This window comes from Pyrgilauda ruficollis, unplaced genomic scaffold (assembly GCF_017590135.1).
Source record: "Pyrgilauda ruficollis isolate IOZ18807 unplaced genomic scaffold, ASM1759013v1 scaffold10, whole genome shotgun sequence".
NCBI lineage: Eukaryota > Metazoa > Chordata > Aves > Passeriformes > Passeridae > Pyrgilauda > Pyrgilauda ruficollis.
This window is the reverse complement of record NW_024508101.1, coordinates 6,858,702-6,875,819: the sequence shown is the minus strand read 5'-3', so window position 1 is coordinate 6,875,819 and position 17,118 is coordinate 6,858,702. Positions and strand designations below refer to the sequence as shown.

General features: G+C 43.5%; 1 protein-coding gene across 1 annotated transcript in view; it reads left to right on the top strand.

Annotated features, from left to right (window-relative positions):
- SYNPR (synaptoporin) overlaps window positions 1-17,118 on the top strand; it is a 102,085-nt gene that overhangs the window by 79,486 nt on the left and 5,481 nt on the right. Inside the window, exon 4 of the mRNA XM_041465687.1 lies at window positions 11,488-11,686. Coding sequence (XP_041321621.1) covers window positions 11,488-11,686 — 199 coding nt within the window. The remainder of the gene's footprint in view (window positions 1-11,487; window positions 11,687-17,118) is intronic.

Genomic DNA, 17,118 nt, shown 5'->3' with positions numbered 1-17,118 from the left:
CATTCATCCTGAAAACTACTTGGAAAATATTGACCTGGAGGATTACCTTGTTAAATTTTAAACAGTCTCACCTACGCCACCTTCTTAGGTGAAGTGTGTGCAGAAGTGTGAGGAGCAGTGAGCCACAGTTACCTGAAGGACAGAGTAGGATTTCCTGGTGGTGCTAACATGAGACCCTGATGAAAATATGTCTTTGCACATCTTTGTGTCACAGCAGTGAGAAAAACAAATGTTTGCCATTTTATTCTAAATCACCTATTAGTATTTTTTCAGTGTGCTAGTAAAGCTGTCTCTTCAAGTGGCTCTTCCTTCTGAAGGAAAAGGAAATTGAGATTTATGGGAGCTTTTCATTCACTTTAAGTATCTCATTTGAATAAAGACATTCCCATTGAGCACCCTTGAAAGTGTTCCCCTCATCTGCATGCGATGGGCAGCCTAGTCTTCCTTTGAAATATGACAGCCAGATCCAAATTGCCTACTTAGAAGCTACAAATGATAATTAAGGAGAAAACATCTAACTTTTTGAGCTTTGCATCTATCTTTCTTTGGGAAAGGCCTCTGCAAATGTTAGCACATTTCTGTGCCAGTGTGTACTATCCTTCTATTTTTTGTCATCCATTTGTAAATCTTGCTTCAGAATTCAGTGAAAAACATTCTGGCTGAAAGATTATGAATGTCTGTAATGGCTGGGAGACTGAGAGCTGCTGATAAATAGAAATTCTTTCCACTAAGTAGTTGCCTGCAGTGCTGACTTTCAGGCAGCTGTGGCGGGCTCTGCTCCCAGACTTCTTGGGAGGTTGGAGATAGGAAAGAATAAAGTCACAGAGTCAGCTGAACTCCTTAAGATTTTGTTTTATTTTGGATGTCTTCACCTTACAGAAGATGCCCCTTCTGCAAAACCAAACTGTGTTCTCATAAACCTCCTGTGCATAGACAGGAGCAAAAGCAAGGCAGCAGGAGCTGTGCACTGGCTTCAGGTGTGAGCTGTGCCAAAATGCAGATGCCCCAGTTCCCAGGCAGATTTGGCAGAGCTCCTGGGAAGGTGAGAGGTGCTGGTTAAACTTTGCGTGACCCATTCCAGCTTAATGAAGGCATAAATCTCCACCCTGGAACTTCTTAGAACAAAACCTGGTGCTTCTGAGAAGCAGATTTTGCATAAGCAGGAGTTGCAGAGACGATTGGGTGGAGTTCAGAAGACCACGAGCTGTGCCACAGTGGTCCCTTCTGGATCTACAATAGTGAAAGCTGCATTAGTTTAGTCCCTTTTCTTGCCAAACTGTGACTGCCTCATCTGGCGCTACAGATCTGGGGTTAACAGCTGAACTGATGAGGAAAAATGTTCAGTAATACATCAGCTAAGCTGGAGATTTTCACCAATATCCGTGTTATATAAACTGGTTGTGTAGGATGGGCACTGAGGGATCAGTCATGGCTTTAATTATTTTCCACAACTGTTTCAAACTCTGATCTCAGCAGGCTTTTTATACCTAATTTTGACCTCTTAATGAATAATTTGCCTAATCAGGACTTCTACTATTAGTGAAAAGAGGAAATTGTGTGAATGAGGAAGAAGATAATATTGCATCCTCCTTGGTAAAATTCAGCAAATCCTTCAGGTTACAAATATCTATGATTGTGACACCTTCACAAAGTATCTTCATATTTAATGTGACTTAATTAATGCAAACTGAATAATTAAGATATATTTTTAACTAGGAAATAGACCTTTTTTTCTCAGTTGTGATTTTTACATTCTGGTAATTTATAGGGCTATCCAGAAAACTGCAGCTCAGTTTTTCAAAATCCCCTGATGGAAAGCCAGTTAAAAGATTTTATGCCATTCTGACGTGAATGCAAGAACTTTGTGGGCTATTTAAAGTATAGCCCCAGCACTTCCCTGGCAGTGAAGGCATCAGAGACCTTGGTCAAGTCTCTGTACTGAAGCAAGTCTGGAAGCAACCTGAGCATGGAGCTTGCAAATCCAGACTGAGCACTGATCAATGAGCTGTTGGTTTAGTTAGAGCTGTTTTCTCTTAGATTGTCTCCTGGGCTGGGGAAAAGGTGATCCAGGTCTGCAGAATAAGTACTTTTCAGATTTGAATGAGCATAGTTTGTAATAGGGAAGAATGTTTCATATTTTTATAAGTGGCTCTAGTGATTAAAGAGTGCATCTCATAGTTCAGAGCCCTGATGTGATTTTTGTGCATGGCTACAGACTACTGAAGTAAATGAAAACTGCAAATCAGTGTTCTCCAATTTCCACAAGTCTTCAAGGACCGCACTGACTGTGAAATACTGTCTTTAGACAAAGAGAACAGTGGAATGGGAGAAAATTGACTTTTTTACTTGGACAGCTATGGTCTGCAGTACCAGCTGCCCATGAGCACAATGTACAATGTAATTCCTATTGTCAGAGTTTGATGGAACTACTGCTGGTTTGATTAGAACAGATAAAAATATGGATGACTTTGTGACTTTTCTAGTTTTGAGGGCCTCCTCCTGACCCCAGTTACAGTCTTCAAAAGCCACTTTGTAGAAATCTTCAAGATTGGCAAAGAATGGTCATTACTGCCAGTTTGCCCTTTTGGAACTGTGGATAAAGGCAAGTGTCCTTTCCTCACAAGTGAGGGATCAGAGATGCTTTGAGTCACCCTTTTATTCCTGCATGAGATCTATAGAAAACCACCAGAAATCTGATGAAACCACATCTTCAGCTTCTCTCTGAGGCTGACCCTGTGCATGTGGTCCTCATCACAACTGTGTTGTCGAAGCAAGAGACCACCCACCAGCCCCACAATTTCATGGCTGGTCTGGATGGCTTGGCCTCTGGGTCAAACTATTTTGTAAACAGCCAAGAAGCTGCAGCCCAAGGGTGGGAAAGCCTCTGCTTGTTCAGGGCTGTCAGTAGGGACTCGGTGCTTGAGGAGGTCAGGGGAGGAAGATTTGTAAAACCATGAAGTGTCCAGTTAATTGCAAGGACAATTGTTAACCAAGGACAAGCTGATGGGTCCAGGCAGTATTTTTGTGATGGGGCAGCAGCTCTGCAGACAAGATGACTTCTCCAAATGTTGAGGTCATCTCAGTTGCTGCTGTCATCAGTGTTGTGCTTCTACTCTGTAGCTTTTAATCCCTTAAAACTCAAAACAAGCACATCCTTGAATGCTGAACTGAGGCCATAGAGGAGGCTTGTCTTTGTTCACAGCTCTTCAGACTGGTCTGTTCTTGTCTTGTTGTCCATGTACAAACTTTGCAAGAACACAGAGCTCATGGGCACACAGATGGAGGGAGAAGGAAAATTGTATGAAATTTCTGGAGATGGTGTCTGCTGCAGATAAGGGAGAACACTTTCTTAAAACTTTGTCAATTGTAGAGCTTTTCTTTTGGCACCCAAAAATTGGACTTTTCCTGAATTTGGATGGTCCATACTGGCTGATTTTTCTTCATAGAGGCTATATTTTATGCTTAAAACTGTTTTAGTGCCAGAAAAATTTTCATTAATTCGTTATGCCAAATTTGTTCTTTAAGTGGAAATGGATTTTGGATTTTGTTGCAGCTTTTTCACCATTTGAATTTTTAATATATATTCATGAATAGTCTCTGCAGTATTGTGCAGTGATGGTGTTTTATCTGTGCCTGCCACAAAAGGTTTCCCTACAAGTCAAAATTTAGGCAACTTCCCTTGCAAATTTATTTTTGCACATGTTCATGCTGTCAGTACAGAAGCAACCAAAGCAGCCACCCTTTGGCTTTGCTTTGCTTGGCATTTGATTCCATACCCTGTATGGCACATGGTGACTCAGCTGGAGGACAATCAAACAAATGTCCTTCCCCTTTTCCCTGCTCCAAAATGTGCATTTGCTGTGCAGGGGCCCTAAAGATTTCCCCAGGACTGTAGGGGATGGGATGCATGAGATGTCTTTGGTCTCTCACACCTGGGTTCTACGTTAATTTATTTTCCAGGAGATAAATGCAATAGTTTTCATTCAGTAGACTCTGGAGAGGATGTGCATCCAAGCCCATGCTGCACAGCCCCACTGAGTGGCTGTTCTCTCTGGATTCACACCTCCTGGGCTGTTCAAGGTGTGAAGGTGCTGGCAGTTTGTCTGCAGGTCCACCAGCAGACCCACAAGTCTGCTCAGTCTGTGCTGCAGCCCACCAGCTCCCTGAGGAAAGGATTTGTCATATCCTTCCAAAGGTACATACTGTGACTGGGAGTTTCATTGGAGTCATCCCATAAAACTCTCCAGAGAACTTAATTTGATTGCTTTAGGTACATTAGGACAATAGACTTGAGAAAAATTGTAGTTAAATACAAAGTAATATTGAAAGAACTTGCCCAAGAATTTGGAATACTTTTACATGGAGTTCATAGCCCATTTGATGGTGGAAGGGAGAGTGAACTGGAGGTGGTGTGAGCAGCTGCAGGATGTGTTGGGGGGCAGGAATGGCAGATCAGCAGTCCCACACTGCTCCATGCAGAAACAATGCCCAGGGATTTGATACATCCACTTCTCAGAAATGGTCTTGTTATATTCAATGGCTTTTTTAGAACTTTATGATTTCTAGTGCTCGTGTTTCATCTGTAGATGTTTAGATTTCTGTAGATTTTTCTCCAAAGGGAAGCTTTTGTTTGGCTCTGACAGGAGCTTCTTAGTTTGGAAGCTGTGTTCTGTGTCTGTCCAGAGGAGAGGGTAGCAGGAGGGACACAAGAGCTGTGGGTTCAGCCAGGATATCATGATGGGACCAGGTAACACTTGGTAGTTATTCATGTGTTGATGTATGCCAATGGCATTTCCAGGTCCTATAATTTGCCTTGTTCCATGAACACAATGGCTTTTTTTAAAGATAATTAAGGGTTACCTTCCTTCAGAGATTGTAGCAAGGTTTCCCAGAGTCCAGAAAGCAGTTTGTCCTAAGAAAATAGCTCAGTGAAGGGAAATCAGAGTATATTGTCACTAGTCTGTACCACAAAGAATGCAAGTGCCCAATCTGAGAAGGTTGGACTGGTGGAGCATGTCTTTGAGCACTGTGCTCTGCTTGCACAGCATGTGTTCCTGAGAGGAGCTGTGAAATTATCTTGGGAGATAAATCTGGGTCTTGGATAAAGGCTTGGAAGTGGGGTTGGGATCACCCACTCAGCTTAGCGAGCACTCCCAGCAGCATGTGTTCTATAATGAGCCTTTTTTGCCTTTTTTGTTGTCTTCTTGGTGCTACGATGGAGTAGTAGGGTTTGCACTCCTGCTACATGCACAGCCTGTGGAGGCTCGTTCCCGCGGCTGGCACCAGCCCAGATGTTTCTCCCCCCAGAAGTGTTTTGCAGGCTGTTTCCCAGGAGTTTGGTGCACACAGTCACTGGGAGTGGGTCCTGCAGGGGGATCTCAAGCTGGGGTATGGCACCAGTGCTTCTGCCCACCACCAGTGCTGTCCCTGGTCCAATGCCTTCAGAGCCCACCCTCAAAGGGGTGGTGTAGCTTCTCTTCCTGGAGGCCTCAGCACCTCAGGGGGTCTCAGACTCACTGTCTTAACAAGAGAAATTAAATAAGGAGTAGAGGGATGGAGGAGAGGGACCCATGAGGTGCCCAGATCTGGATAGGTGTTGTGATGAACCTGCTCTGAGCTGCCTGCGCTGGGGGAATTGCCCCTGTCCCAGTGCAGCACAGTGTGGCGTGCTAGGATGGCAGCTGTGCCTGCAGTTTGTCCTGATAAACCAGTACTGTAGGGAAATAGTGCTGGCCAAACATCTGCAGCACAGCTATGTGCTAGAGAGGGCTGGGAACCTGGCAAGCTAGCAAATTGAAAGTATGAGGAGGGAAATATTTTTTATTATTTTGACTGGACATAAACCAGAAAAGAGTATAGGTTGCTACAGCCTTCCTGGTTAGCTTCCCAGAAGCAACTTCTGGGGTTTTTTTGGTCATGCTGCTCTGGACATGGATTTGGATGGGTATAAGCCACTAAAGTCAGCTGTGACAAAGGGGAGATCTTTAGGATGTTCAAATGTCCATGATAGGAGCTAGGAATAAATGTTTGCAAGATGATATATGTATTTGTGTGAAATGACTGGTAGTGTTGAATAATTCTAGAGTGATGTGGGCCTTAGAATTCATTTTTTGGTAACAAATGGAGAGGATTTATTGAGTGAACAGAAGTTCAAAGTGAAATATTTTCAAATACTCTTTGATCAGCCAACTCTATTCCTTCTTCCTCTAGAAAGGAAAGAAACAAAAGACCAGGCATGCTTGGATTGCTGAGTCAGATGGTGAATTTTAATTTTGCTTTCTGTCTCCAGATAAAAATGAACAGATTTTTTAGGGGCAGGTATGTGGTGGAAATGAATGTGCTGCTCTGTAGGGGAGGAGGGCACCTTTGGGTGCTGGGCAGTCTGGAAGGGTGTTGTTTTTTGGGGCAGCTGGTAGAGTGAGGTGTGGGAAACTGCTGGGATAGTTATGAAAGAATGGATAAACATCTCAGTTTTGAAAGGCTGTGGTATGTGCAGGCAGCACTGAAATTTGTGTCATGGCAGATGGACAATGTAAAGGTAAGGGATGGGAATACTTGAGTAAGGTAATTTCTTCATTAGGAAAAGAACTGTTGGAGAGCAGCTTGGGGTGAGAAACAGTCTTGTCATTGTTAGAAAAAGGGTAGAAAACTCTGATTTTACCAGAATAGCACAAGGTGCAAAAGAGCCAGGGACCAGTCACTTCCATGGTAGCTGCTGTCCTGCTGAGGGGCAAACCCCATCTCATCCTCACAGCTGTCCAGGGCTTGAAAAACATCTCAGCTGTTTGACTTTGAAGGGCTGGAGAGAACTTCAGCATTAATGGCTTCAAGGTGTACAAATGTGGCGTTAACAGGCTCTCTGCCTAACTTCAGCAGCTCCTGGATGCCTGGGTGCAAAGATTCAGATCCTATGGGAATTGCTGTATAATGGTTTTGATGCTGCAGGGTCCCCCCACTGAGAAGTTTGTCCTTGAAGAGCAGATCTGGGGGGAAGAGGAGGATGAGAATGCAGAGATCATTCCTTCCATCCTCCTGAAGCCTGGAAAGAAATCTGTTTCTTGCTGTGTGAGCAGCCTTGCAGATAGCCGGGATTTCAACACCAAACATTCAGGAATGCCCAGCACTGGGGAAAGTGTTCTTTGCAGTGAGAAGAGCAGGCTGGGAAGAGTGTTGGAAGAGTCAGTGGACCCCAGTTTCCTTAAAGAAAAGACTTCTCATTGGCAGGCAGATTTCTGCTTTGACCTGACTATTAGACATGACTTTCAGAGTGTTTTTCTTAATGTAGGTAGTATCGGTAGTGAAGTTTTACAGGAATGATGAGCTCTGTTGTGTGAAGAAAGGCTCCCGTTTATTTGTATCCTTCCACTAAACCTACAAAAAAATTCCATATTTGGTGCCTCAAAAAGGTACATTTGCCCAGGGACTGGCTGGCTGGAGGCACTGGTGTCAAAGCACACCAGCATAGTCCTCTGAAATGAGGGAACTCCAGTGTTTCCAGGGCTAACTAAAATAAATGCCTTTACTCTGTATCCCAGAGAAAGGAAGATGTAAACCCTTGTCACGTTTTTGTGCCTCAGCAGAGCAGTTTGACTTGCTGAGGGGCTCTGTGCATGTCAGCATTTTACTACTGTATTTTGAAATTTCATTTTCCCCTCATTTTGGAGATTATCAGCCAAGATAAACATTTCCCAAGAAACCCCTCCACAAGCACTACTGCAATAACTCATTTCTAGCAATGCATTTCTCTCAGGGATTTGCAGACAGTAAAGACAATTGACAGTTTGAGTACCAGAAACGAGCTGGGGGGAAATACAGCCCAATGAAAAGATAATGGATCTCTGGGTTTTTGCAAGCATGTGTGTGGGTGTTGCAGATTTTGTTCCAGCATGTTGTAGACAGGTTGGAGGGTGGATTACAAGATGCTATTTTCAGAAAATAGGACAACCTGCCAAAACAGAGCCTTTTTTTGCCTGTTTTTCACTAGATCCTGCTAAAGGAATGGAGAAACACTAACCCCCATTGAGAATTTTTGGAGGCAGAGCTTTATCCGTTGTTCATTAATCCACACACTGATCAAAGCCCTGGAGAGGAAATCTGTGCTGGTTCATCAATAACATTTGAGCCCATTCTTGTGTTAATTGTGTGTTATGTTGGCTTCAAGTCTAAGCCCCATGAGCATTGTTGAAGGGGTGAATCAGACAATATTAGATCACTCACCCTTCTGCTTGGGCTCTTCTGTGTCTGCTGGTGGAGTGAGACAGGTCTTTGGGGAAGTTGGCTCATGACTATTTTCTTGTTCAAGGATCATCAGGGGAATTAAGCTGCTCCAAAAAAAATGGAGGGCTATGATTAAAAGAAAGCTGTGGCTTCAATATTGTACTGAGGAAGTTCAGGAAGAAAAGGGAACTTCACATTCACATGGAGAGAGCACAACTTTTGCTCTCCCGTGCACATGTAACAGCTGTAGCTTTGTTCCATGTGTCTGGCTTCATGTATTCTTTTCAGAGCAAGGGTAATTAGCATCTGAAAATGTAACTGCTCTTCGCTATTGTGGAACAATGTAAAAATCCCCTTTTTCACTGTAAAACATTCCTGCCCTCTTTTGATGTTGTCAAGCTAGACAATACAGCTGTCTTGTCATCATATTTCCCACGGCAATGGAAAGTTTGCCAAGTGGTGGAAGAGACCTCAGAAGCCCTTAATTACTGTGACTTCATCAGTGAAACTTGACTGCCTTTGCTGGACTTACTTCAGACTGAAGTGAATTTGTGGGAATTCAGACCTGGATGGCTTGGCCATGGCAGCTGCTGTTAACAAAGGCGATGGTGCTGGTAACAATGGGCAGCAAGGATGACCTTAGTGCAGCTCTGCTGAGTGTGGGATGCAAGGTCACATTCCAAAGTCAGGAGCTTTATTTCTGAATTAATAGCAACACTCGGTGCAATACAAGGCAAAAAAAAAAAAAAAAAAAAAAAAAAAAAAAAAAAAAAAGCCCTGGAGGAGCTTACAGAGGGAAAGGTTTCCCTAATTAAGTAAATTCATTACTGTTATGTTCCTTATTTGCATTGCCCATCAATCAGTGAAAATCATTCCTGTTAATGCAGCCTAACAAATGTTAACAAAGTGCTCGGGGTGTGATTGCAAAGAGTCACTCTTGGAGTTCCTGATTTTGTTTAGCAAATGGAGAGTCAAAGGTGGAATGGAGGGGTGGTGCTGGAAATTGGAAAAGCAGCAGCAGGAGGACACTGGCCAAGGGTGACTTGAAGGAAAAGGTGGGGTGTAAACAAAGAGAGATAAGAGAAGATGAAAGAAGAGTAAATCAGAGGAAGTAAGAGACAGAACAGGTAGAATTGTAGCAAAAGTGAGAGGCGGAGGCAATTAATGTTTTGTGAGTCATCACCAAACCATCCTGCCCCCAGAAAGGCTGACTCAGCAACATCAGTGGGAAAAAATCAGAGTTTTCTCTTGGAGATGCCATTCCAGATCAAAAAGGCTTTGATTAGTGAAACTGGATTTTCTGTCACTGATCCTCCCCTGCCTTAAAGAAACTTTTCAGATGTATCATGTAAAGTCAGCATCCACCCTAACCACTGCAGGGCTTGGCTCCCTCACTTCTCTTTGCTGTCACAGCTCCTCTTCCCAGGTCTGAATCATGGTCTATTTTGGGGCCCTTTGCACAACAGAGATCTTGGTTGTTTTGACAGAGGTGAGGTGGCCACAAGAGGCACCAATTACTGCACATCCTCTTAGAGACCAAGGAAATCTAAAAGGAAAAGCAAGTGAATAAAAATAACTTGATGGAAGAAGGTTTCTGTGATCTCGTATCCCTGACAGGTGTCTGGCCACAAAAGCACTGCTGGGAAGGTACAAGTGGGGTGTTAATATATGAACATTTTTTTTCTGCCTTAGATTCAGAACTAAGGTGCACTCAGGAAAACAGAGAATAGAAAAGGAAAATGGTCTCAGTTGTTTTACCATGTTTTGTAAAGGCTGGTGGTTGTTGATCATGAGACTGGGCTGTGTTGACAGTCAGGGGGGCAGGGGTGGGCAGCAACTCCAAGTCTGAATCTTGGTAGAAATATTCCCTAAGTTATTTCCTCTTTGGTATGCACAGGAGTTTGAGCTGCTACTTGCAGTAGTTGTCCACCTTGTGTTTTAGGGCTCCAGGGAGGGGAAGAAAATTCTGCTATAAAGACAGTGAAGTCAGGAAACTGATCACTGGCATTAGGATCTCTCTTAAATGTTCAGATTTCACCAAGCTTTGCTGGCTTTACAGTGGAAAGGTGATTCAGGCACTGCTCATCTCTGCAATCTGGGCAGATTTGGTTTTTGTTTTCATCCCACCACTAGTACAATGACAGGGAATAAAATCTCTGAGGCAAATAACTGGTGTTATTCATCAACCACTGATGAAAATGTTTTGCCTACACGTTTGGGTACATTTAATCAGGACCAGCAAATGCAAAAAGTCATCCAATCCTCCATTGTCCATTAATCCATCTTCTGTGATTTCTGCTGTGGGTACTTTGTTTTCATCTGGGGAATTAACTTTTTATTTAGCCAAATATAGTTATGGCTGCAGCTCCCATTGGCTTGCTGTTGCACACATTAATTGCCCCTGAGCAGAGGAATGTCTCCCAGAAGGCCTAATCCTTTCTCAGCACCAGATCATCAGTTCTTTAATTGCTGCTGGCTTCGTCCCCTTCACTCAGCCTGTGCAGGGCAGAACAACATGATCCCTCACTGGGCTCCACGTCCCCACTGATGTGAATGTGGGCCATGCAACAGGACCTGCCAAAATGACCCTCCATGGATCCTCTTTCTTTTTCTGAAACAGAAATTAAAATTATTACAGAAAAAAGTCTTTTTTACAGAAAAAAGAGCTTCCAGACAGAACTATAAATCTATTAGCTCAGTCACTGATAAACAGTCATGAATATAAAATTAGGGCTTAGGTTGCTTAAACCAGAGAATAAAGACTTTTTCTTTGATCCAAGTTGTGTATTTCTGCTGCAGCTTGATTTTAAAAGCCTTTAATGTAGAATCACTGTGTGGCTCTTGCAGCCCTATGGGCTAACAGCCACAGGTAGTTCTGCACCAAACAAGGAATTTGTGAACATCCAAACACGGGTATCCCATGGGCTTAGTACTGAGGATAAAACCTGTTTTCTGCTGCCTGGACTGTAAGAATTTGAGAATCAAATTGTTTCCTGTGTTATCCTTTTTCAGTTGTTGCCATGGCAAAACCCCAGAGAGAATAGGGAGGGTTGTACCAAACCACTGGAACATAAACTTTTCTCTGGGATTGATTAAAAGATGTGTTCATGTGCTCAGTCTCACCTTGGCACTCGCAGGGTTCTGGGGGGAGCACAGCCCACAGCTTCCAGTTACAGGGATCAATATGCATCAGAAAATGCATTCACCTTTATTCAGATAACAGTTTCCATTTTCTGTACTTCACCTGCTGCTCTATGGGATGTTTTCCAGGTTGCATCAAGTGAATTTTGAGGCTCCCACTTGTGAAGGCAAGCGCAAGGAAACGCTCGCCTTGATAGGGGACTTCTCCTCCTCGGCGGAGTTCTTCGTCACCATCGCGGTCTTCGCCTTCCTCTACTCGCTGGCTGCCACTGTGGTTTACATCTTCTTCCAGAACAAGTACCGTGAAAACAACAGAGGGCCTTTAATTGTAAGTGTTTGCAGCATTTGCAGTGTTTTCAGGTGTAGTCTCCACCTCTTGTTTTTTTGGTCGTTGAGGTTTTGGCATGGTCTGGGAGATCCAGGTGTCCTGCTGCCCAAAGCATCTCTGCATCCACCTGCTTTTTGTCTTAATGGTGATGTCATATTTTAACACCAAAGGTAATGGAGGCTGTATGCAGGAGGAGTTTAGTCCTGTATGTACTTGTGAAATTCTGTGCTTCTCTCCCACTGCCCACAGTGATGATGGTCACACAAATAATGAACAGTAGCTGAGTGGTAGCAGGATTGGGATCTCAGCCCTGTGATAGCAGAACTTCATTGGTGGGAAAAAAAGGAAAGAGGAGATCATCAGAGATTGGCTCTGTTGGACAGGGTGGAAGCTTCCAGCAGCTTCTCACAGAAGCCACCCCTGTGGTCCTCTCCTGCTGCCAAAAACCAGGCTGTGCCAAACCACCACACTAGAAAATGGTGTGGAAATGTAAGGAAATTCCTCACAGAGGAAACAAAGAATGAGCAAAATAAAGGGGTCCCTGCAGAAAGAGTAAATACATAAAGTGCCTTTCTTCTTCTTTGTATCAAGTGAGAACTCATTCAAACTGTTTCATCAAAGGATTTGTTACAGAATTCTTCCATCTTAATTTTCCTGTGGAAAATAATACTTACTTTTGACCAACCACATTATCCTCTGTAGCAATATAAAAAGGAAAGATAAACAATGGTATTATTATGTCACATCATGATGTGACCACTTGCCTTTGTCCAGGACTTTCCTGAAACAGCTTCTGCAGTCGGGTCTGTCACAGCATACATGGCACAATCTGCTATAGCATTAACATCACATTGACTTAATCTGTTCTGAGAAATGGATTGTAATTGAATCTACAGGTTAAATTTAACCAGCGTCTGTTACCAAAGCCTCTGTTTGCAATTTCATAGTATTTAAAACAAGGCTATATGTCCTTATTTTTTCAGAATATAAAGATGCTTTTGAGTTTGCCCTACAGCAACATCAGCTCTTGCTGGTGAGTGGTTCTGGGAATGGCTGAGGGTTATGGTCAGGTTGTGCCTGACAGGAGGAGTCCCATCTTCCCCAGGCAAATGCTCCTGCAACTCCTGTGCACTGCAAGCTCTGTTGTATTTGGCATTTTTAGAAAAAAAGAACATTTTCTTCCTGGAGCACATCCTTGCTGATGTCACTGGACACTGTCCAGTGCAATGATTGCAGCACCACAGCCTGGCTGAGGACAGGCCCTCTGTGCAGTGGAGTTGTAGGCAAAGTGCAAAGCCCTAGGTAGAGAAAAGACTGGCAGCTGTAGCCAGGAGGAATTCAATGTTCAAGGAAAAAGAAAACTTGGAGTGAAAAGCAGCTTCTCAGGGCTGCAGTGCTCACCTAAGGGATGTCACATGCTCTGTGAAGGAGACAGGCAATGTATCCTCCAGCTCCAGGCAGATGCTGCTCTGAACTGACATGTATCAGATCAGATGTGTGAGTATGTCTCATCCTTGAGATTGTTCCTTCCAAAGAAAAGTGCTGCAGAAATCTGTGGTGCAGCACGTGCTGGTGCAGGAGGCAGGGCAGCCCTCGTTCTGTTTCATCACCAGGCAGGATGAGTACATCAGGCACCTTGTCCAGACTACCAGTTTTTCTCTCTTAGTGAAGAGTTTGAAGATGATAGTTTCATCCATCCTTGCTTCTGCTGCAGTGCCTGATCACAATTTCATGGTTAAAACCATTCCTGTTTTAAGCCTCGTACTTCCTCTTGGCTTCATGTTTTCTCAGTCTGGGATGACATCTGCCTTTAAGCAGCACTCTCTCAGAACTGCCTTTTTCTCCTGACAAATTTTCAGGATTTGAAAAATGAGTATGACAGGAGAAGTCAAGAGAGGAAAAAAACCTTTTCACTTGAAATTTTATAATTTTTTTTTCAAAAGGTCCCTGCACAGGCAGTCAGAACACCATCAATGCATTACCAAATTGCAGAAGCCTGACTGGGTGCAGAAGATATGATTATGAGGAATTTAATGACCGTTAAGTCACAAGAAACTTGCAGGGAAAATTTCAGTCACAAATGTTTCAAGTTCACTTTGTTTATACAGATACAGGGAAATGAACTGCATGTGCTGAGATCTCAGCAAAGCATCACTTTAACTGTGGAAAAATATTTTAGCATTCAGTGTGCAGTGAGGCATGATAGCAAGGAAATATTTCCAGTGGGAGAAGCAGATAACTGCTCCCTGTCTGTTTGGATGGCAGGGGTGTGTTTATTCCCTATGCAGTAAACCATTTCTGTTGCTAATGTTGCCTGTCAGGTTTTGGGGATAAAAGTCTTCGTTTTGGTCACACAGGGCCCTGGTTGTGTTGCTCATCCATTCCCACAGGGAATGATGAGTCCTTGCACTATACAGCCTCTGCTTCCCTTGCTGGCTCCCTGAGGGATCCTCTGAGGAGGTTCATACAGATAGATGAACCTAAGAGAGGACCTTGGATTCCCAGTTTCTGAAGGAACAAGGAGCAGGTTAGCAGGGATTCAGTACCTCATGGAAACATGCTGTGTGTTTGTGAGCTCTGCAAACCACAGTTCTGATTTTCATTCCATTGTGAACTGCCACACGGTGCGCGTGTGCAGTGAGGAGCTGGGGTCTCACCTGGGTGGTACAACGAGGGCAAGGCAGCTGCTCAAGTGACTGATTAGTGCTCAAGAGCCAGAAACTTTTAAAAGAAATTAATTGGAGGTGGTGATTTAGATTTTCAAGAATGCAATGTACAAAATGCCACCAGTTTTCAGTACAATCCCATCTCTCAGACCAAACCAACCAAAGATGGTTTCCACTTGTTTACCACCACATACCCTGGGAGAGACTGCTGGTTTGTGATGAGAGCAGAGATGAGCTACACCCTGGGGCTGCCAGCCCAGGCCCCTGTGTTGATGCTCTGCTTCAGGTCTGTACATTTGGAGCTTTTTGCAAGCAGAGTGTAACCAACCCAGCTGTGCTGAAATTTTAGGGGATAGGATGCTTCCATATGTCTCTCAGAAAAGAAAGAATAGTCACAGTCAATGTATATCAATCCCCATCACTCAGGCTTCTTACTTTTTGTATGGTTTCTTTACCCCATATGTGTTCCATTTAAAATCCACATGCTGACAACCCTATGTGCCTTCAGGTTTGTCTCTGGGAAGTTATAGCTTGGCCATGAGGAACCACAAATATAAATGTAAATCACTTTATTAATATAAAATTAATATAAAACCACCATTTTTCATCCAAGAAAGGTAACTAACATAGCCTTGAAAAGAGGTATTTCATTTTTATAGTGATTACTTGCTGATCTCATTCTTATGGTGCATAAGAAGATGAGATCTTTCCTTTGCATCTGGAGTCCCATGAATAATCACATTATGCAGAAAGGCATTTGGTTCCTTACATGTGTTGCAGATCGAGTGAGTTAAGTACACCCAGGTCTGCTCTTTGGACGCCTCTTTGATTAAACATGTTGTGCTTCCTCACCAGTGTCCAGTTGTCTGAAAAATAGACAGGAAAAGAATAAAGAGCCATCTATAAAAAAAAGGACTGAATCCTTTACAGTTGAAAAATGAAATTAGGAAGAACCTGAATATTTCTTTGCATTTCAAAGAGCTGTTTCAGCCTGCTCTTTTCATCTCCTTTTAAAGCAAAGCCAGGGTGACCTTGCTGTACATGCTGGTGTCTCCCAAAAGGCTCTGCACTTCCCTGTGAAGCAAGCTTGCAAGGCCTTACACTATTGCAAGAAGCATGTAATTCTTTCAAAGCTTCATTCGGCAGAAAATCTGGGGTGGGACCTCGTTCAAACCAAAAAAGAGCTAAAATGCCACCGTGGGAAGGCGTTTGCTGCCTGCGGCAATCTGCTGTTGGCCGCCTTCCCGGCTGGGACCAGGGCTCTGGCTCTTGCTGGGGTAGTTCTTGAAATTTTAGGGTGGTTGTGACTGTGAAAGCAAATCCTCTGAATGGTTTGCCTCTGCTGGGTAAATAAATCTCCCTCTGTTGCTGCGTGGCTGGCCATGAAACCTGTTGGCAGTGCTAGACAGGCTCTGACTAGGAGGGTTCGTGGACCTCAGCATTGGAGGAGTTGCTCCCTTGGAGGCTGTAAATGCGTGAGAGGGTTTTCACAAATGGAAAGGTTTTGTAGCATGAGCCCTGCATGGAAGTCAGTTACAAGGCAGCAGCTGCAGCTCTGTGAGGGAGGAGGGATGCCAGGAGCGCTCTGGCCAGGCCAGAGCTGAGGTTTTGCATTTCCAGCCATGACAGCCCAAGCCCATCCTGCCAGCCTTGGCTGGGAGGGAGAGCAGGGCACAGAGTGCACACAGGGACATGTGTGTCACAGCCTGCAGGCCTGATGAAGCCACTGACCAGCTTGGAGCAGATGAAACACGTCCCCTTTCTGAGTGAACGAGCAGCTTCTACAGAGGCTCTTGGCTGGGTGTGGTTGTGCCAGATACTGGGCAATCCAAAACTGTGCTCAGGAGGCTTAAGTGACTGCCCCTTTCCAAGAAGGACATTTTGCAAAAACCAGTAAGTAGCTTGATAGCAAGGAGAAATATTTCAATTATTATAAAAAGAAAAGGCATTCACAGTTCTATTCTAAAATGTGTAATATATAAAATTGTTCCAAGTAGACATTTTTGGCAAACTCAGTAATAACAAGTTTCAACTTGAAAAAGGCAGCAAGAATTTTTTTTTTCTTTTTGCACATACTTCAGGATCTTAAAAAGTCCCTCCTTGTATATTCGGAGTATTTTAAATTTAGGTTTTTTCCTTTCTTTACATGTTCGTGTTTTCCTTCTTTCCCAAAGGCATCTGTAGGCAGAGCAAAGTATCACAGCTGAGATCTGAGAGAGAAACTTGGTAATTAGGAGTGTAGTGTAATCGTACAATATACACTCAAGAGATCTGGACATCATTTTAAGAGAGCAACTACAAAAAATTACTTTGTTCCAAAGGAAAAAAAGATTCACCCATGTTATAGGGATATTAAACATTGAAATGCAAGATTTGTTTTAGTATGTTTTAGTATGCAGGCACTCTGGCCTTAATTACCAAGGAGAAATTCCCCAGATAGACATTAAGCCACAGAACAGCTTAGCTTGAAATTCACTTTTATTTTCAGCATGTCATTATCTTGTAACTCTGTTCCACCCAGAGCTGTGAAAATGTTCAGCCAGAAATGCAAACCCACTTGAAAACAAGAGAGGATCAAGTTCCAGCCAAAGCTGAAGGTTCGCAAAGATTCAACATAAATAGGAAGATGCAAGTTCACTCTAGTCGTAGAATTATACATTTTGCTCCTTGCATAGTACAGAGGAGGCAGAAAAAGTCCTCTGAGAGCCTGAGTCTGGCCATGTAGCCCTGATGAGATCACCTACTGAAAAAATCCCAGTGTTCCAT